Source organism: Amborella trichopoda, chromosome 8 (genome assembly GCF_054954075.1).
Source record: "Amborella trichopoda isolate Santa Cruz 75 chromosome 8, AtrichopodaSantaCruz75HAP2 v2.0, whole genome shotgun sequence".
NCBI lineage: Eukaryota > Viridiplantae > Streptophyta > Magnoliopsida > Amborellales > Amborellaceae > Amborella > Amborella trichopoda.
This window is the reverse complement of record NC_142343.1, coordinates 32,303,274-32,323,333: the sequence shown is the minus strand read 5'-3', so window position 1 is coordinate 32,323,333 and position 20,060 is coordinate 32,303,274. Positions and strand designations below refer to the sequence as shown.

Genomic DNA, 20,060 nt, shown 5'->3' with positions numbered 1-20,060 from the left:
GGTCGGGTCCCTTGCCTCCTAAAAGTAAATCATGTGAGCCTCGACTGTAATCTGGGATCCTAAAACACTAGTTTGGATTTGTTTTAATTCAATTAACTAATATTCCCTCATTTGATCATCTTTTTGTAAGGAAAAAAAAGGCAAGAAGCTGCAGTATGATGATGATGATGGTCCTGCTCTTTCTCTTTGTAGCTCATGGGGTAGCAACATAAAAGGAAAGGGGTGAAGTGAAAGTATAGAGACAGGAAGATACATGGAGTACGTGCCAAGAAAACCCTGCAGTTTTGCAAGGATCACAAAACGACCTTGAGGACTTTGAGAATTACTGTGCATGTGTAAATTTTTAGAGGTGTGTTCTCTTATAGATTTTTAGACATGTTGGAGAGAGAGAAAGAAAAACACAAGAGAGTCGGTCTCGGGCACTAAAAAGCTAGTTCTCCGCATGTAACTTTGTTTAGTTTAGCAATTGACGTTTAGCAGTGCCGCATCTCAAGTTCATTTCCTACCACTAAACTATCGAGAAAAATAAAATAAAATAAAATAAAATAAATTGTATGAGAGAGAGAGAGGGGATCATTCCTTTGGGGGCATTAGGCAGTTCATTGTGAAGAAAGAAATAGGGACAAGTGTTTGGTCTCTAAAAGGAGAGTTGAGGTTGAAAGTTGGAAAAGGTTGAGAAGGTACATGCCACCCTCTCCAACTATCCATCCATCCAAATCTTCCCCTCACGTGGGGCACCTCCAACACCTCACAAAACATCACCATTGGATCATGTGACTCTCTTAATTACCGTAAGGCTCCTGCTCTTCTGCTCAAATACCAAGAATGCTATCTGAACTGTTGTATCTATTAGCCATGTGGAAATTTAACAAAATACTTATAGGCATTGTTTTAAAGGACTGTATATTCTCAAACTATTTATTTTTGTTACAAGGAATTGTTACAGTCCATTAGATGTCAATTTGGATGGCTTGGGGTATCACATAAAGTTCAAGATTATTATTATTATTATTTAAACTTTGAGACTAGTTAATGCACACTTACAATCACCTATTTGAATTTGATGTATGTGAATGATTGTGACCTCATTATATTATAAGTAAAAAGTTTGTTTGTATACTTTAATTATTTTAAAACTGAAAAATTTATGGATTGCTATTTGAATGGGAGTTGGTCGAGGATGATCTCGTTCTAGGATGGTATGGGTCACCAGTTCATTTGCCCCCTAAAAGCCCCTCTTATATATTTTCCTTCTTTCTTTTGTTTAAGCTTGGTCCCCATAAATCCCCACCCCATAAACCTCTATTTTAATTTTTTATTTTATTTATTTTTAATATTTTTTGTATCACCAATTCATAAACGATCTAGACCAAATCCGAATTGTTAATCCTACGATTCAACACGGATTTGTAAGTGAACCATCTGCCCACTGATCTAAGTTTTAAAAAATTTCTTATAAGAAATGAATTATTTAATATTCTACCTATTTGCAACTATTCCAATTCAATATCGTTGGTTATGGGTATTTGAAATTGAATAAAAAAACATAGTTAAGGTGTTTGAATTGTTCATCTCCCATGGATAATTTAATAAATTTCTCTTAATCCAATCACAAATCCTAGAAAATTGTCCAAATGCCCGTTACTTAAATTTATTAATGCTAGAAAACCTCTAAGGGAGGAGGGGGGGGGGGGGGGGGGGGGGGGAAATGAGGAACGTCCAAACTGGGACCACTATTGGTATGCTGAAATAGGTTTTAAAAAAGGGCAGATATAAACAATTGATATGATCATCTTAGAGCTATGATCATTAATAGTATCACCATCCAATCATTTTTAATGGGTGGTGTAGAGAGCAGGACCACGAGAACATGATATGGCCAAAGTGGAAAACCCTCTGCGTTTCCCTACAATACTCTACGGCCACGATAACAATCACGACCATAGAGTATTGTAGGATCATGTATAACTCCCTTGCAAAATTACTCAAAATATGAAGTTGTTATTTGTACAGTAGATCTGGTCCTTGATTTATCAATCAATAAAATTATAAAAAGAAATGCAATTCTTTTAAGAAAGTATGGTTCTCAAGGTTATTGCTCGTCGTAATCCTATTAAAAATAAGAAGAGAAATTATTATGTATGGATCGGTAATATTTACCTGAATTATATTTTGGCCCAAAATATTGGAAATTTTACGCTCAAGTCCCCCTTTCTTATAGTTTTGCTCACCACAACTTTTTATTTCTTTCATTTACGTAGTTTTCGTTGCAGTTTGATGTTTCAGATATCGGACTGATTAATTTCTAGGGCCGTAACTCTGACCAACTCATATTTATCAGTTTGATGCTCCAGATATCAGTCTAATCCATTTATGGGACCGTAACTCTGACCAACCCATATTTATATTATTTTTTGACGTATATCGGTCCAATATCTTGCCCATATTTAAAATAAAATTTAAAATAAATTTGAGTTAGTTTGATATCTCTAACATAAAACTATCCCAATTGCCACCTAACTATAAAATATTTGTTGGGAAAAAACCTCTACGACAAGGGCTCGATCTAAAGAGTCTGAAAAAGCAGATGATATTGTTCTGGAGTCTTTCGGGGGCTATGGTAAACCAAACAATTTTGATGAACGACCAACCATTCTTGTGCAAATATTGGGCTGGTCCAATCCGATGTTAGGGATACATTACAGCGTTTTAATAGAAATGCTATCCCGTAAAAAATTCGGAAAAAATTCCCCACGTGTATACATTACAACATAGGATTTTATATTTAGAATTTAAATCTCATATCTAAAACAATGTTTAAAAAAGGGCGAACCAGGAGTCGCCCGATCCATATTGGAAACTAGTGGGGCCGGTGCGATTCCACCTGAATATCAAGAACCGGATGGTTCTGTCGGTCTCTAAACCAGCCACACCTTTGTTTTTAATCTTTTCAATTTTTCTGTTCTCTAATTTTTTATTGACCAGTTCAGTATGCTGGATCGCTGGTCCAGACCGGCAGAATTGAACCACTTTTCCGAAGAGGCGATCGGGTCATCGCTATTTTAAAAGTTGATCTAAAATTTGAATTTAAATTGAGAGCTCGTCATTTCATCACTCATCAATTGGATTTAAACAGGCTAACGAAATGTCCTATCGACTAGGTACAGATTAACTATCCGTTTGAGGTACAAAAACCGTCGTGTCAATAAAATTGTAGTTATAAGTGGTAATGTTGACCCTATTATCAATGGCATTGTTTAGCATTAAATTGCAACACATTTTCTGTAATAATCTACTAATTATTACAGTAACTATTTTATAGTTTTATAGCCTTATACCTATACCATTTTTCAATAAGTATTTTATAACCTACCACTAAAGATGGAGTTTCTATAAGACCTACGCCTTAGGAAGAACAAGCAAAACCTCACCTAGGCCTTATAAAGAAAAAGATAAACCACAATATTACCAAAAAAAAAAAAAAAACTCAATTCGAAACTTGATCTGAAAAACATTTTAGACATAAAAAATCTCTATGTTGGCTTTAAAATTAATTTTCACCATCAATTATAAAATTTATAATTGAAAAATAATACAGATTTTATGTTATAATATATACTATTTTTAAGACTTTTTTTTTTTTTTTTTTAAGTGAAGATTGATTTTTATCGATGCCAAAATTAAAATTTTTCGGGTGTTTTGAGGTGAGGCTTTACTTTTCGAAAAAATAATAACGGTGAAAAAATCAGCTCTACGATTATGTTACCCCACATGTCCGTATGTCCGAAGAAATGAAATGGAGAAAACAGAGGTACAAATTTGAATCATTAAGGGTAATTTGGGAACTTACCCAATATCAAATCTCTCTCTCTTCTCTGAGCTTTGAATTACTCCTACCGTTGAAAGGGCGTTCTCAGATCCGTTCATGCCATACACTTGGCTGTCCTCAACGGTCACAATGTTTATGGAGTAAACGGCGCTCTAACGCCGTTATCATTCCTCGCGTTGGGGGCCCTTCCACTCCGGTTGCTGCTGCTGGTCGCTCCAGTAACGCCGTTATCTTTCTCGAAATATCGGACTGATCCATCAATCCTTTCTTAAACAAAAACTCACCCACAGGACAAGGGAAGGCCTGCAAACAATTCTTGAGCTTCCATTTAAAATACAATCTCTCTCTCTCTCTCTCTATCTCTATCTCTCTCTATCCTCTTCAGTTTCTTCTTTGTTACTGGATCATTTCTCTTGTTCAGTTTCTTCATTGGAGCTTGACTTTTGCTTCAGGTTGAGTGCTCTCTCTCTCTCTCTCTCTCTCTCTCTCTCTTTCCTTTTTTTCCGTGCAGCTTTGTTACTGGATCATTTTTTTATGTGCTGGTTTTTTGGGTTTTATTGGCGCCTGAGCATTGTTTCAGATTGAGAATTTGCTTTGAGATTGACGATGGCTATCTTGTCTTTTTATGTGTTTCAAAGGGAAATGTAGCTTACGCATTACTCTGATTTTGTTCTCTGGGACTGTAGATTGCTGCCATTTTAGTGGGGAATTCGGAATTCGAGGGATTTGGGCGCATCGATTGGCTAAGCCTTCATAAAGTTGAGAGTTTGAGATTGGTTTTTAAGAAATGGAGCAGCAAAAAAGAGGAGGTCTGGTTTCTCTCTCTCCTGCTCAAACTCCTAGGTCCACAGAGAAATTGGCTAGAGATCTGCGATCTAATGATGCCAATTCGAGTAAGAATGAGAAGGATAAAGGCGTCAATGTTCAGGTTATTCTGAGATGCAGGTAAGGTATCAATTAAATTTTGGGTTCCTTTGATGACCAATGTAATTTATCAGCGCTTTATAAACAGAAGTCATCTGAGAGTTTACATCGGTTTGGATTGATTTTTGGGCTTCTTTTTGTGGTCAATGTTATGTATCAGTAATCTACAAGACAATCCATATGAGAATTTACAATGGTTTCTCTGTACATTTGTGTTATTTTCTTTATTGATCTTTGTTGAGCATTTGTTTAGGCCTTTGAGTGAGGATGAGATGAAGGTGAACACACCTGTGGTGGTGTCGTGTCATGACCATAGGCGTGAAGTGTCGGCTATCCAGAACATAGCCAATAAGCAGATCGATCGAACATTTGCATTTGACAAGGTGTGAAATCCTATAAAATTTCTCTAGATTTTCCTGAAAAATATGAGATAAATAATAATGCCACTGGTATACTTAACTACTCATATTTGTTTTGTAATTTACATGAAATGTCTGAAGTTTTTCTTCCTTCCGACAAATTTCTCTCTCTCTCTCTCTCTCTCTCTATCTATATATATATATATATATATAGATATATATATATATATATATATATATATATACATATATATATATATATATATATATATATATATATTTATATATTTAGATGGAAGCATCTATGCAATGCCTATTGGCGACAATGAACAGTATTTTCGCCCATGGGCTCATCACTGTCTGAAAAAATCGGGCGACGTGAATTTTTTGACCGCCACAGACCTCGTATGTCAGTGACGGATGGCGCCGTCCCTTGCGGGTCCATTCTATAAACCGCTATGGACATAGCAAGTCTGTGGCGGTCCGTTCTATAAACTGCTGCGGACATAGCAAGTCTGTGGCTGGGGTGAAACACTGTAGCATTTCACCTATAGGAGTTTTTTAGGAAGTCACTACGCAACACTTATGGGCAAAAATGAACAAGTGTTTTCACCCATAGGCTCGGGGCCGTCCAAAAAATCAGACGGCGAGGATTAAAGACTGCCACAGACCCAGCATGTCCGTGGCGGTACCCTATCACGGACATAGCATGTCCGTGGCAATACCCCATCTCGGACATAGCGGGTCCATTCCATTAACCGACACGGACATAGCAAGTCTGTGGCGGTCCGTTCAATAAACTGCTACGGACATAGCAAGTCTGTGGTGGGGGCAAAACACTATAGCATTTCACCTATAGGAGTTTTTTAGGAAGTCACTACGGAACGCTTATGGGCAAAATGAACAAGTGTTTTTACCCATAGGCTCGGTGCCGTCCAAAAAATGAGACGGCGAGGATTAAAGACTGCCATAGACCCAGCATGTCCGTGGCGGTACCCTATCACAGACATAGCATGTCCGTGGCAATACCCCATCTCGGACATAGCATGTCCGTGGAAACACGCGGAAACCGCCACGGACCACGCGCCGTCCATTACGGCTCCGTTCAATAAACCGCCACAGACATATCGTGTGCATGGCGGGGCGAAACACTGTTCAAACTACCCTATAGGCGTTTTTAAGAGCTTTGTATATATCTTGTGTTTATATAGTAATTATGTTTGTGGTCAACTTTTGCAGTAATTGTTGTGTTCATTACTGCAGGTCTTTGGTCCAAATTCACAACAAAAGGATTTGTATGATCAAGCAGTTTCTCCTATAGTGAATGAGGTTCTCGAAGGCTATAATTGTACAATTTTTGCCTATGGTCAGACAGGCACTGGGAAAACATACACTATGGAAGGAGGTGGGAAGAAAGCCAAGGTGAGTTGCTAAGTTTTTGCCAAGACCCGCCATTGTACTCTTTGTAGAAATAGTTACAAGCTTAGCTTAATTTTCTCAACATCACAAAGGGCCTGTTTCTGATTTTTGCCAATGTCCATTTGTTTTTGGTCTGGAAGATTGAAACTTTTGAGTACTGAATTTCAATTTGGGCCATGAGTTTTATTTTGATCACAGCTTGAAGCCTAATTTATTGAAGTTTTTAATTAAATTCTGAGTTTTCTACTTTGCTCTTGGCTCCCATTTGGCTATTTGAAGAATGGAGAATTCCCAAGTGATGCAGGTGTTATCCCCAGAGCTGTGAGGGAAATTTTTGATATATTGGAAGCACAAAATGCTGAGTACAACATGAAAGTTACATTTCTTGAGCTTTACAATGAGGAAATAACTGATCTGTTGGCCCCAGATGATTATTCAAAGTTTATAGATGATAAGTCAAAGAAACCAATAGCTCTCATGGAAGATGGCAAAGGTGGAGTCTTTGTGAGGGGCTTAGAGGAAGAAATAGTTTGCACTGCTAATGAGATATATAAAATCTTGGAGAAAGGGTCTTCCAAGAGGCGTACAGCTGAAACCCTTCTGAACAAACAGAGCAGGTGCCCATTTGTTTCTATTTGTGCTTTTCCTTGAAGGGTACTTCTGAACTTGTGTCTAATTCTTTCTCATCTACTGTATTTTTATCCACAGCCGCTCCCACTCTATATTCTCAATCACCATTCATATCAAGGAATGCACTCCTGAGGGTGAAGAGCTAATCAAGTGTGGAAAGCTTAACCTTGTGGATCTTGCTGGTTCTGAGAACATATCCCGTTCGGGTGCTAGAGAGGTATCTTATTTATAGTTACTGTGAACCATTCCAACTCTTGGTGTTTAGAGAGAAAAGCACCGTCACAAGTGGTATTGTTGTGTATATAAAGGGAATATTCACCTGCAGGGAAGAGCAAGGGAGGCTGGAGAGATCAATAAAAGCTTACTTACGCTTGGTCGTGTTATCAATGCCCTTGTGGAGCATTCTGGTCATATTCCTTACAGGTTAGAAGCTATTTTATCTGCACACGAGCAATCAGATAAAAAAGAATCCCTGGATTAACTTACAACTTCACAGCTTTCTTATGTCTTTTCTTTTTTTATGGATTCTTTTATTTCTTTGTCCCTCTTGGTTATGTTCCATAATGCTCATTTTTTTTCAAAAGATTGGGTCTGTAGGATCTTACTGGGTATGATACATATATTTTGACATGAAGGACTTGGACTTGGAGTGTTTCAGTTTCTGACTATATATGTTGTGACCTAATTTTGAACATAAAATCCTGGAGTTGGAATGTGTGTGTGTGTGTGCGCATATATGTATATATATGGAAAAAGTTACATAAGGTTGCAACCTTAAAATGTAGAATTAAGGTGCATCTAAAAAAATCCATTGTAAAAGGCTGTTATGAAGTTGGAAAAACCCTTTAATTGATCATCATGATATCGAGATCTAAAGGCTGTTGTGAAGTTGGAAAAACCCTTTAATTGATCATCACGATATCGAGATCTATGAATATGAAAAAAAAAAAGGATTTCAAGTCCCAAAAGTAGTGCATCTTGCAACATATTGTCTAGACCGTCCATTTTCAAGATTTTCATGTGTATATAGATGTACTTGATTTGAACTATTTTTGGAGTCTAAATTTTATAATTAGAGATGAAAATGGATTCACATGCCATTCTGAGAATTTTTTACCAAAATTACATCTTATGGTAAATTTTGGTGGTGCACCTTGCTTTGATTGTTTAAGGATGCAACTTTATGCAAATTACACCTATATATATATATATATATATATATATAAGAAAAGTCTTCCCAATGCCTACAATGATTTCGCCTACCCTCATCATCGTCCAAAGTTCATCGCACAGTCACGATTGTCTGGCAGTGTTTTATTTTTCATTTTTTTTCTACAAATCGGAATGATCTGAAATTTGGAGCATGTGTATATCTTAGTGATGCGCACCTAATAAAAATATAAAAAAAATAATTTGCGAAATAAAAATTGACCAAAATACCCTTGAAACTTTTTAGGGGTATTTTGGCAATGTTTTTCATATAAAATATTTTTTTGCTATTTTTCGTAGATTCACCTATTTTTTATGAACACACGCTCCAAAATTTTCAAGTCATTCTAATTTGTAGAAAAAAAAATGAAAAATGAAACACTACGGGACATTCATGATCGTGTGATGAATTTTGGACAGTGATGAAGATAGGTGAAATCACTGTTCGTATTCGCCTATACGTGTTTTGCAATATCTTCCATATATATATATATATTTGAACATGAAGACCTGAAGTGTTTCAAATCCTTACCATACATGATGTGATATATATTCGGACATGAAAAACCTGGAGTTGGAGCTTTTCAGTTCCTTCGTATATGTGGCATGAATGTTTTTTATGTCCTGTCAATGCACATTCTGTAGGCCTAATTTTTTGGAAAGTATTGTGCCTCTTTATAATTGACTTTTTGCTAGGAGCTTGAATGGTCATTGAACCTATTGTTTTTGTAAATGTCAGAGATAGCAAATTAACAAGGTTATTGAGGGATTCCTTGGGAGGGAAAACAAAGACATGCATCATTGCCACCATATCGCCTTCAATTCATTGTCTGGAAGAGACACTTAGCACATTAGATTATGCACACCGTGCTAAGAATATCAAGAACAAACCTGAGGTGTGTGAATTTATACCCATAGCACAATGTGTCAGTGTTGAATTTATACCATATCGCCTTCAATTCACTGGTGATGTTTTATCTCTCTCCATGCATTTATACCCATAGCACATTGTGTCAGTGTTGAAAATTTTCTGTCTCACTTAAATTCAGATTAATCAAAAGATGATGAAGTCTGCACTGATCAAGGATTTGTATGGAGAGATCGACCGCCTCAAGCAAGGTAAATTTCTGTTTGCTGGCCCTTTTTCCTTTCAATTGAACTTTAATTGAAAGGTTATGGCATTCCTTTCTTTATGAATAGTCATATTATTTCATGTCTTTCTGAAAAAATCTCAAGCTTGACTTGTAAATAAAACATCGAATCACAAATGCAAAACTTAATGCATGGCATGAAACTACCAGAGAACATAAAGGAAAATTATCATGCCTAGTAAAAGATCATTACAAGTGCCACTTTCACATGTGGAAACAATTGAAATAGTACATTTCTGAAATCTGTTTGCAAAGAATACATCAATGGCATCTTCAAAAAAAAAGAAAAGAATACATCAATGGCATGAAAAAGATATGAAAAGGAAATTATGAGGAAATGGATCCATGCCTTACAATGTTCAAGTAACCATAATTGAAGGTACTTTTGTAATTTTGAAGATGGATTAGGTATGCATGATGACATATCTCATTCTAAAAGGGTACCAAGGTGAAAAGTGCAAGATTTATCCAATCTTATTTCTGGAACCACTTTCAAACAATCTAATGACAAACATCTTGGTAAGGGGAATACTATCCAAAGAAGCATTTTAACTTTGAACTTCTAGTTAGCATGTAAGATGGCCTAAACATTTAGGCAAAGTGCCACGATTTTAAGGATTTTCTCAGTTGCTTCCTTGTATCAGTCTGTGAATATCTGTCTGTGAATATTGTTCTACTCTAACATCAAAATCTTTTACCAAACGTAGTGGTGCTTGATTTTGTGATATTGTCAGAATTCATAAACAGTTGACTCAAGTGTTTACTATGCACGGTTCTTTGTCTTAATAGAGGTATATGCTGCAAGGGAGAAGAACGGAATTTACATTCCACGTGATAGGTTCTTACATGAAGAAGCTGAGAAGAAGGTGTGTTTTAATTGAGACAAAAAAGTGGAACTTCATTGCTATTAATTGAGACAAAAAGGAAGAGTGGGTATGTTTTGGGATCAGAATATGATGTCCTTTCTTGCTTTATTCAGGCCATGGTGGAGAAGATAGAAAGGATGGAACTTGAATCAGAAGCCAAGGACAAGGTATGGAGGAGATTGAACAATCGTTTGTACTCCTTTCAATTTGCATTTTCATAGAAGAGGACTGACTCTAGTATTATCCAAAACAGCAACTGATGGGACTCCAGGAGCTTTACGATTCTCAGCAACTATTAACTGCAGATTTAAGTGACAAGCTTGAAAAAGCCCAGGTAGAATATAAATGGGTTATGCTTTTTCTTTTGGGTGGTTTTTCTTGTCCTTCATTGCCTGTTGTTTTTCTGTTGACATATTTTTTCTCTTCTGTGGGGCATTTATGTAGAAAAAACTTGAGGATACTGAGCATGCACTCTCAGAGTTAGAAGAAAGATACCGACAGGCAAATTGTACGATCAAAGAAAAAGAATTTTTAATATCTAATCTCCTTCGATCAGGTGACCATATTATATCTTTTTACATACTATATTTTTTTTACATTGCTGCTTCTGTTTTGGTTTCTAGCTCATTTGATGCATTCGTTTGCATTCTCAGAAAAGGCACTTGTTGAGCATGCAATTGACCTTAGAACAGAATTGGAAAATGCAGCCACTGATGTCTCTGGTTTATTTGCCAAAATTGGTAGGTGTCCTTTTTTGTTGTTGCTAGTTTTTTTATATTGTCAAATATTTCAGGCAGTAGAATGGTTAGAGTATCTGCTGAACTTTGTTTGTTGTTACTTTTTCTAGAGCGCAAGGATAAGATAGAAACTGGAAACAAATGTCTTGTTGAAATATTCCAGTCTCAATTAACTCAACAGCTTGACCTCTTGCATAAGACTGTCGCGGGATCTGTAATGCAACAGGAACAACAACTTAAAGGAATGGAGGAAGACATGCAATCATTTGTTTCTACAAAATCTGAGGTATAAATTAACTAAAACTAGCATGGGCGACAACCCTTTTAGAGATTTTCTTTCATTTAAATATAATTTGCATCTCTCTTATTGACCTTGGGCCATTTTTGTTTTCTTTTTCTTTTTCCTGATTTTAATTTGTAGGCAACAGAAGTGCTTCAAGTTCGGGTGGGAAAGCTTAAAGACATGTATGCCTCTGGTATTGGAGCTCTAGATGATCTGGCAGGCGAACTAGACAAAAATTCTCAAACAACTTTTGGAAGTCTAAATTCTGAAGTGTCTATGCACTCATCCGCTCTTGAGGATGTGAGTCAGTTCTATGCACTAAGTTTCAATTTTATCCTTTTTCTATGAAAGCCATGTTTTTTAATCTTTTTTTTATGACCACACCAGTCTTTGCACCAGTGAAGTTGCTGGTCTAGTTAATCGTTTGGTTTGGCAGTTGAAATTGGGTTCAGCCACTTTAAAAAGTGAATTCTTTTGAGTGATGGGAGCTAAAATGGCCCTGGTTGCAAAGTTTACATAATTGAACCACATGCTTTAACAAAAATTCAAAATTTGGAACATATTTTTCTAGAAACTTTGGGAGTGTCATGGTGGCAAGAGAGAAAGGAAAAAAGGGGGGGCAGCAGCCACCCCTGAAGGGGCGGGGGGGTGTATGAGTAGTTCAGGAGGTCTTGGAGGGTAAATTCATGCCTCTAAAACATTTGTTTTAATTTTTAAAAGGAAAATTTTTTATATAGAGCCGAGGCTCTAAACAACCAAATTAGAACCCACCTCAAAAATTTCAGTAGAAGAGGTTGTTTTGATGCCCAAATATCCTCAAATTAATCATCTCGACGACAAGATGCATGGACATGAGAAAAAAATGGATTTCAAGTTTTGGAAATAGTGCATCTTGTAACACATTTTTGGACCGGTTTTCAAGATTTTCAAGTTTTCATAGATCTGCTCGATCTACACTATTTTTGAAGCTTTAAATTTTATAAATAAAGATGAAAATATATTTTAAGGCTATCCTAAATATTTCCAGTATTGAAAACCAAATTTCTCGACACTATTTGAAGGTGCGCTTTAATTTGATTGTTTTGGGCCTCAAGTCTATACAAACCGCACCCTTTTTAAAGACATGTGCTGCTTATGTTATCTATTCAAATCTATAGTCATTTTAGTTATTCAAGATCATATGCAAGTTGGTGAATTGTGACAGCTGTTTTAAAGGTTAAGCAGTGGTGTTGAGTTTTGATTCTCACCCTTTCATTTCATAAGCTTTTAGAATATGGTACTTGAAAACAAACTCTTGTGGCATTGACTTATTTATTCTTTGAAATAGCTCCTTGGACGGATTGCTCTGGAGGCTTGCTCGATACTTGATGAACTTCAGAGTGGGCTTTCTGATCAAGAGAGAAGACTGGCCTCCTATGCACAACAACAGCGAGAGGTAAGAATTTGAAACTTGATCCATTTTTTTTTGGTTGTAATTTGAGTAATGGTTACCTGGTTATTAAAAATGAGGATAGCTTTGTTTTTTTTTTTTTTTTTTTTTTTTTTTGTGATGCAAAATGTATAGATGGTCGTCGGATTCACAAGATCTTAGTTTTATTTGTCTCTATTTCTTTAATCACAGGGATATCTCAGAACAATTGAGACTACACGATCCATCTCAAAGATAACAGTGGACTTCTTCAATACTCTTGACATGCATGCATCTGATTTAAGTCACATTATTTTTGAAACTCAGGCTGTTCATGATCAAAAGTTGTGCGAACTTGAGAAGAAGTTTGAGGTGGTTCCTGTAGGCCATCCCAAATACCATACCTTACTATGATGGTCCTCTATTTTTTTTAGTATCTAAACCTCTCTGTCTTTGCATGTTTGTAGGAGTCTGCTGCAAATGAAGAAAGACAACTCTTACAAAAGATGGCTGAAATGCTGGCAAGTTCAAGTGCCAGAAAAAAGGAGCTTGTGAGGCCCTCTTTCCCTCATTGTTTTATTGCATGCTAGAGCATTTTACGTTACATGTTTTGTGCAATAGGGATTCTTACATATTGAAAACCATACCAACCAATAGTAAATATTGACTTGCTATTGGATGGATAAGTATTTTCCCTGAGGCAGGACGTGAATATAATGGATCTTTCTTTTTATTTTATTTGAGACGTAGTCATACTTTATCCATTAAGTTTGCATGGGTCTTTGATGATAACATCCATTAAGTTTGCATGGGTCCTTGATGATAACATTTTCATAACCTACAAGTGAATTTCCTCTTTATTGCACTGAATCTACTAATATAAGTGGCATTCCAAAAGGGGGCCATAAATATCTCTTGAAGTTCTAGAAGCATTATTATTGTCCAATCTAGTCATATATTTCTTCAACTGGTATTCCAAAGGAACCATAATGTCTCTTTCATAATTGTTTTTCTGGAAGCGTTAGTGTTGTCCAAACTATTCGTTTTATTTCTTTTCTGTTGATCGTTACTGTCTAAACCACTAATAAATCTGTGGCTGCCAACCCTTATAAATTGTACTTGAAGGCAGTCTACTAATTGCAAGTTACTCTCTGCCAGGTGTCAAAAAATCTAGAATACCCTTGGTACTGACTTTTTGATTTTTCTGGAGTTGTCATCAAATCTTGCTCCAATGTGATCATCTCATTTGCTTTTCGTAGTAATTTTGCCTCTATTAAACTTTAAGATTAGGGCTAGAAATGCCACAATGTTGAATTCATTTGTATCACACATGTAGAGGAGAAATTACTTGCGTTAAGTGAATATTTGCAACAAATTACATAAACTAGCATGTGACATCATGGAGTATTTACAAATAATTGCAACAAACTACATAAACTAGTATGTGACACCATGGAGTATTTACAAATTTCTTAAATAACTTGGTGGGTCATGGTCTCATCTCACGTAGTAACATTCATCTATTGGAAAAAAAGCCTAAAAGCTGAAGAGATGTACAAAAACTTTGAATTTATATATGTCATCGTTAAGAGACTCTCAACTGTTTCTTTATACGTGCAATTGTAGTTTTGTTTAGTTGCAAATAAGTTTCAACATGCGTTTTATTCATATATGTCTAACTATCTTGATGATCATATTCAACAAAATTAGATATCAAGTTTTGATAGTCAAAATGATTTCCAGGCCTTGTAATTCTTGTCTGGAACTACCATTACATCACAGGAGAAACTTGGTCTAAGGAAAACTATCCTGTGTAGCTCCTTAGAAATCAATAGATCATACTTGTGTTAGGTTGATACCTTTAAAAATTGAATTGATCTGAGGTTAATTTATTGCAAACTGCTTATAAATATATTTACAAAGTTTCAGTATGGCATTCTCAGGTACTTATTGTCATTTTGTATATATGTCTGATTTGCTATTTTTTATTTTAACTTATGATTAGTTTATCTTCTAGTTAAGGTAATGCTAAATGTAGATAATTTACTTGTTTTATTGTTCTAGCTTGTCAATCATTTTAAGGCTTATTCACCCAAAAAAAATCATGTAAAGGCTCCTTTCCTTGGTTCTTACCTTAGATCTTCGTAAAAGAATGTACATGTAATGTATAGAGCTTGGTGCAGCAAACCATCTTGCTGAATGTACATGAGCTTGTGTAATTGACGTTACTAAAGTTTTATTTTTTCTATTTAACAGGAAAATTTTCTTTTTCTATTGATCCTTCAAATTTTCCATCTTATTTTGTCAATATTGAGTATGGGAATAGATACCACACCATGAGGGCATCCGCCGTCATTCTCCATGACTGAGGCTATTAGCTGCACCCTGATGAAAATCCATCATATCAGGAACTATGGTGTAATCCCCACTATCCATCAAGGGAACGGACAGTGGATGCCCTTGACATGTGTAATTGACGTTACTAAAATTTTATTTTTTCTATTTAACAGGAAAAAATATTTTTTCTATTGATCCTTCAAATTTTCCATCTTATTTTCTCAATGTTGAGTATGGGAATAGATACCACATATAATTTGTGTGCGTATATGCTGCACCATGAGGGCATCCACCATCATTCTCCATGACTGAGGCTATTAGCTGTAACCAGATGAAAATCCATCATATCAGGAACTATGCATATCAGGAACTATGGTTTAATCCCCACTATATCCATCAAGGGAACGGACAGTGATGCCCTTGTGATGTCAAATACACCATGCAGTGCTTGTGCATGATACACACATTCAGTACATGTTCCCCATAATCTTGCTGCCTATTTCTATAGTATTAAAGTGAAAGATCAAATATTCCATATCTCATCAACTACATCTCTAATTTTATTCTTCCATGAAAATCTTCTAATTTCCATTCACATTGCCATAGGAATTCTACCTGAAAATTCACTTTCTTTTGTAAACTACCCCAAATTCACTTTTATCCTATGGAAAAGCAATCTTTTACCAGTGACATTATTCAAGAGAAGTCTCCCTTCGGAATATTTAAAAATATGTTCTGGCAAAGAAAATGGTTTTGCATGCCGTATTTATCAGCATAGCACACCATGTCTTGCTTGTTTAGGTTCAAACTGCAATCTACAGCCTTCGTGAGGATGCTGCCAGTAGAACTAGTCAGTTGCAGAAAGGAATGTCAAGTGTGCAAGATTTCACATTAACTGTTAAGGATCATTGGACTACATACATGGGAAAGACTGAGAATCACTATATTGAGGACACTGCTACAGTGGAAAGTGGAAAGAAATGCTTGGAGGAAGGTCTTCAACAATGGTAAGAGAATCATTTTTTTTTTTGTTGTAGGGGTCCTCGAGTTGCATTTCCTTGGAAATCTTCTTGTTATTTTTCTGTGTTTATTTTCTTTATATCATCACCTATTGATTGAGCAGTGTAACAAAGGCGAGATCTGCAAGAGAGCAATGGAAACATGCACAAGAGTCTCTTTTGGGCCTTGAGAAGGCAAATGTCAAATCGGTGGATTCAATAGTCAGGTATCTGATCTATATTTATCCAAGTTATGTGTCATTGGGTATTAGCTTACTGAAACAAAAAGACTGTTGTGTATTCCTTGAGTAGGTACACCAAAACTTTGATTTGGCATTTCTGGATTGATGATTAGAAAAAAACGTTGGATGCAGAAAATAAAGGATAAATGTAGTTTCTCGAAATTTCTAACTCTTTCACTATTGATATAGTTTCTCGAAATTTCCAACTCTTTCATTATTGATATTGAAACAAACACAAAGACAAGCTATATATCAAAGAGAAATATTCCTAAGATTGATATTTAGTTTCATTTTCCTTTTGGTATGACAAAGAGGAATGACCCTAACGGAAGAAGGAAGCAGTGCGAGGTATCTGAGGAAAACATTAAGCAGTTCATATATAATTTTTTCTTTTGCAGGAATGGAATGGAAGCGAATCAGGTCTTACGGGCTAGATTATCCATAGCTGCCTCCAATTCTCTTGAAGAACTTTTACTAGAGAACAAGGGTCTACTGTCCTTCATTGATCGTAAGATCCCCCCTCCCCTCTCTCTGTGTGTGTTCATGAACACGTGCGTACTGTTTGCTTTGTATGCCTAATTTAGAGGAGCATTTGTATGTCTGATATTCCTACCTACTCTGCAGATGCCTTGAAGCTTGATCATGATGCCTGTGGCAACATAGATGCCACAATTGCACCATGTTTCAGTGACTTGAGGGAATTGAGGAGTGGACATTATCACAAGATTGTCGAAATATCCCAACAAGCAGGGAAATGTCTGCAAGAAGACTACATAGTAAGCTAATATTGTGTAGTTGGTCAAGAAAATTAAGATATCTTTATATCTAGAAACTCTCTCTCTCTCTCTGTCCCGCCGCCACCGCACCCCCCCCCCCCCCCCCCCCCCCCCCTTCTCATATTTGGTAGCCTCTAAGCTTTCAAATTGTCTTTCTTTGCCTCGTATCAGGTGGATGAACCATCTTGTACAACTCCAAGAAGAAGAGCTTTCAACTTGCCAAGTGTAGCATCCATTGAAGAACTGAGAACCCCTAGTTTTGAAGAGTTGCTTAAGGCTTTCTGGGAGACGAGATCAGGGAAGCAAGCCAATGGGGATGTGAAGCAGTTTTATGAAGCTCAAGCTTATTCTCAAGCCTTACGGGATTCAAGAGTTCCACTTACTGCCATAAACTAGTAGAGTGACATGGAGAAGGCTTCCTGATATTAGAAGGGAATGCTTGTACAGTATACGAGCTTGATTGATTATTGTATTGAATTCAATTTGAGTTCTCATTATACAAGGTTAGGGAGAGAGGTGCGCGCTATTTATTTGTGTGATATATCTATTTGTAAGTTTGAGGAATTGTATCAGATTTTTTTGTAGAGAGTTTCACCTCTGTGAAATGGCCTCCCTGTTAGGGGATCATGCATGCCTTCAAGTATTAAAGGTGTCGGGTTTTATTTTGTTATGCAAATCATGGGATGAATATTTTGTTCGTTAATGTCAACGCATTGCAGTCTTATGAAAAACTATATGGTTGCCTTAAAAGAGTACCCCCTTACCCCCTTAAAAGAGGTGTATTTGGGGGAAGAGTTTATATAAGGTTGCCTTAAAAGAGGTGTATTTGGGGGAAGAGTTTATATAAAGTTGAACTTTAAAATGTAGAATTAAAGATGCACCTCAAAAATCCATCATAAAAGGTTCTTTACCCCCATAAGAGAGGTGTATTTGGAGGAAGAGTTTATACAAGGTTGCAACCTTAAAATGTAGAATTAAAGATGCACCTCAAAAATCCATCATAAAGGGTTATTTTGATCATCGAGATGTATGAATATGAAAAGAAAAAAAGATTTCAAGTTTGCAAAATAGTGTATCTTGCAATACATTATTTGGACCATCTATTTTCGAGATTTTCAGGTGTTTATAGATCTACTTGATTTGAACCATTTGATTTGATTTTTTAGAGTTCACAATTTTATAATTAGAGATAAAAACAAATTCTCAAGTCATCTTAAGAATTTTTTATATCAAAATTACATTTATTATGAAATTTAGAAGTGTCTTAATTGGATTGTTTAAGGTTGCAACCTTATGCAAACCACACCCTTTCTTTTGATACATAAGAAATTGGAAAAAGAGTGGGAGTTTGTTTTTTCTTACTAACTCTTTACTGGTTTTTCTACTCTCATGAGATCAATAAGTATAGATCAACTGGAACTTTCTTTCATTGCCCAATTTGCAAAAGCTTCCAGAGAGACATATCCTAGGACATCCCAAATGCTTATGCATTATAAAAATGTCTTATATAACTGCCCATATGGGATCATACCTGTGTAACCGCACATTAATACTATCCGGTACTCGTGTGGGCCACCCACCATCCATAGTTGTGAGTGGTGGAGATGAGCAGTGGTTCCACTTACAAGCGAATCACAGCTCATCTTTGTTATCTGTGGATAAGTGTGGGTGGTGGATATCCGATCTGAATACCTAAAAGTATTCTGACAATTAGGGAAATCATGCTGCATTTAGCAAATGATATAAGCTTCAGGTAATTCAACTGTCTATTGGGAATTGTGATCAAACATTCCTCCACTCGATTCCCCTAATGCACGAGGTTAATCTCATCGGTCCTTTGTTGAAAATGAACAGGTGAGGTTACCTGCAATATAAATGTAGCAAATGATACAAGCTTCATCTAATTGTAACTGTATTGGGAACAATGGATGGTTGGGATGAAACATTCCTCCACTCAGACCCTTGATGTGTGAGGTTAATCTCATCTCTCCCTGGTAGAAAATGAACGAACAGGTGAGGTTACATCCAACATTGCATTTCTATGCTATATATGAAGAGACACAATCCATAGATGTAATTTGCACAAATGACGTGGGATTAGAAGTAACAACCATATCATTTGACTCAATTATGGATTATGTTTTGGGAAAACTCAAGATTTTGGGTGAGGCACAAACTTCAAGCAGACCGGGTATTCCAGGGTGCAGACACAAATCCACCAAGGTTCCACTCCCTGTCCATCACGTGAGTCATGGCTGCTTATTTCAGGGGCTCTAAATCCACTAAGATCCCACTCCCATACACGGACCCAAGGTCAGGTCTACCCATGGGCTATGACTACGAGTGGCTGTTTTTTTTTTTTTTTTTTTTTTAACCATCATATAACCACATTATTGGCAACATTTACAGTATTGCACAACACTTATGAATATACCCACATTCTTTACTATTTTATGTAATAACTGGATATTCGTGAGAAATAAATGTGTTGGCAGCGTTTATGAATAGCCCACATACACCCAGATTATTCGAGTCCGAATGGAGTTCAGCTGGGCTCGGACCCGAATCCGAATAGTATTCAGGTCTAGGTTGTGGATATGGACCCGACCTTTCGGGTCCAAACTTTAGACCCATACCCGGACCCGAGGTTGGGTCTACCCGTCGGATCGCAGGTCTGATCGAGTCCATTGCCACCCCTACTGATTAGGGTAAAATTATGGAAAAATATCTTCATAGACCTTAATTTTAAGTTTCATTTCTCCGTAAATTCAAGGTTTCAAAACCTATCTAGCTGTATAGAGATTTTATTTATTATATATTCAAACCGTCTAGACCAACTTTATCTTATTTTTTAACCCAAACAAATTTTTACAAAAACATTCTTTTAAAACC

General features: G+C 36.4%; 1 protein-coding gene and 1 long non-coding RNA gene across 2 annotated transcripts; one reads left to right on the top strand and one right to left on the bottom strand.

The window, feature by feature from the left end:
* The first annotated feature begins 4,124 nt into the window (after positions 1–4,124).
* On the top strand, positions 4,125–17,844 carry LOC18423582 (P-loop containing nucleoside triphosphate hydrolases superfamily protein). Its single transcript, XM_006828183.4, has 24 exons — positions 4,125–4,281; positions 4,516–4,774; positions 5,007–5,136; positions 6,376–6,534; positions 6,811–7,148; positions 7,240–7,378; positions 7,487–7,584; positions 9,110–9,266; positions 9,420–9,489; positions 10,311–10,387; positions 10,501–10,554; positions 10,641–10,721; positions 10,832–10,943; positions 11,041–11,127; positions 11,235–11,410; positions 11,546–11,707; positions 12,735–12,842; positions 13,029–13,187; positions 13,283–13,366; positions 15,954–16,159; positions 16,276–16,377; positions 16,791–16,900; positions 17,017–17,168; positions 17,340–17,844. Exons 2-24 carry the CDS (start codon positions 4,617–4,619, stop codon positions 17,562–17,564), a joined length of 3,144 nt encoding a protein of 1,047 aa, XP_006828246.2. The 5' UTR covers positions 4,125–4,281; positions 4,516–4,616; the 3' UTR covers positions 17,565–17,844.
* An 814-nt stretch (positions 17,845–18,658) lies between these two features.
* On the bottom strand, positions 18,659–19,511 carry LOC148781020 (uncharacterized). The gene is made up of 2 exons (XR_016060683.1): positions 19,346–19,511; positions 18,659–19,159 (listed from the first exon to the last, which is right to left on the bottom strand). It is a non-coding gene; the product is annotated as an uncharacterized LOC148781020 (long non-coding RNA).
* Between the last annotated feature and the right edge of the window lie 549 nt (positions 19,512–20,060).

Coding starts and splice junctions, on each gene's coding strand:
- LOC18423582 (XM_006828183.4), top strand. CDS start 4,617: ATGGAGCAGCAAAAAAGAGGAGGTCTGGTTTCTCTCTCTCCTGCTCAA. Junction 4,775..5,006: donor CAGGTTATTCTGAGATGCAG/GTAAGGTATCAA, acceptor GCATTTGTTTAG/GCCTTTGAGTGAGGATGAGA. Junction 16,378..16,790: donor TCGGTGGATTCAATAGTCAG/GTATCTGATCTA, acceptor TTTCTTTTGCAG/GAATGGAATGGAAGCGAATC.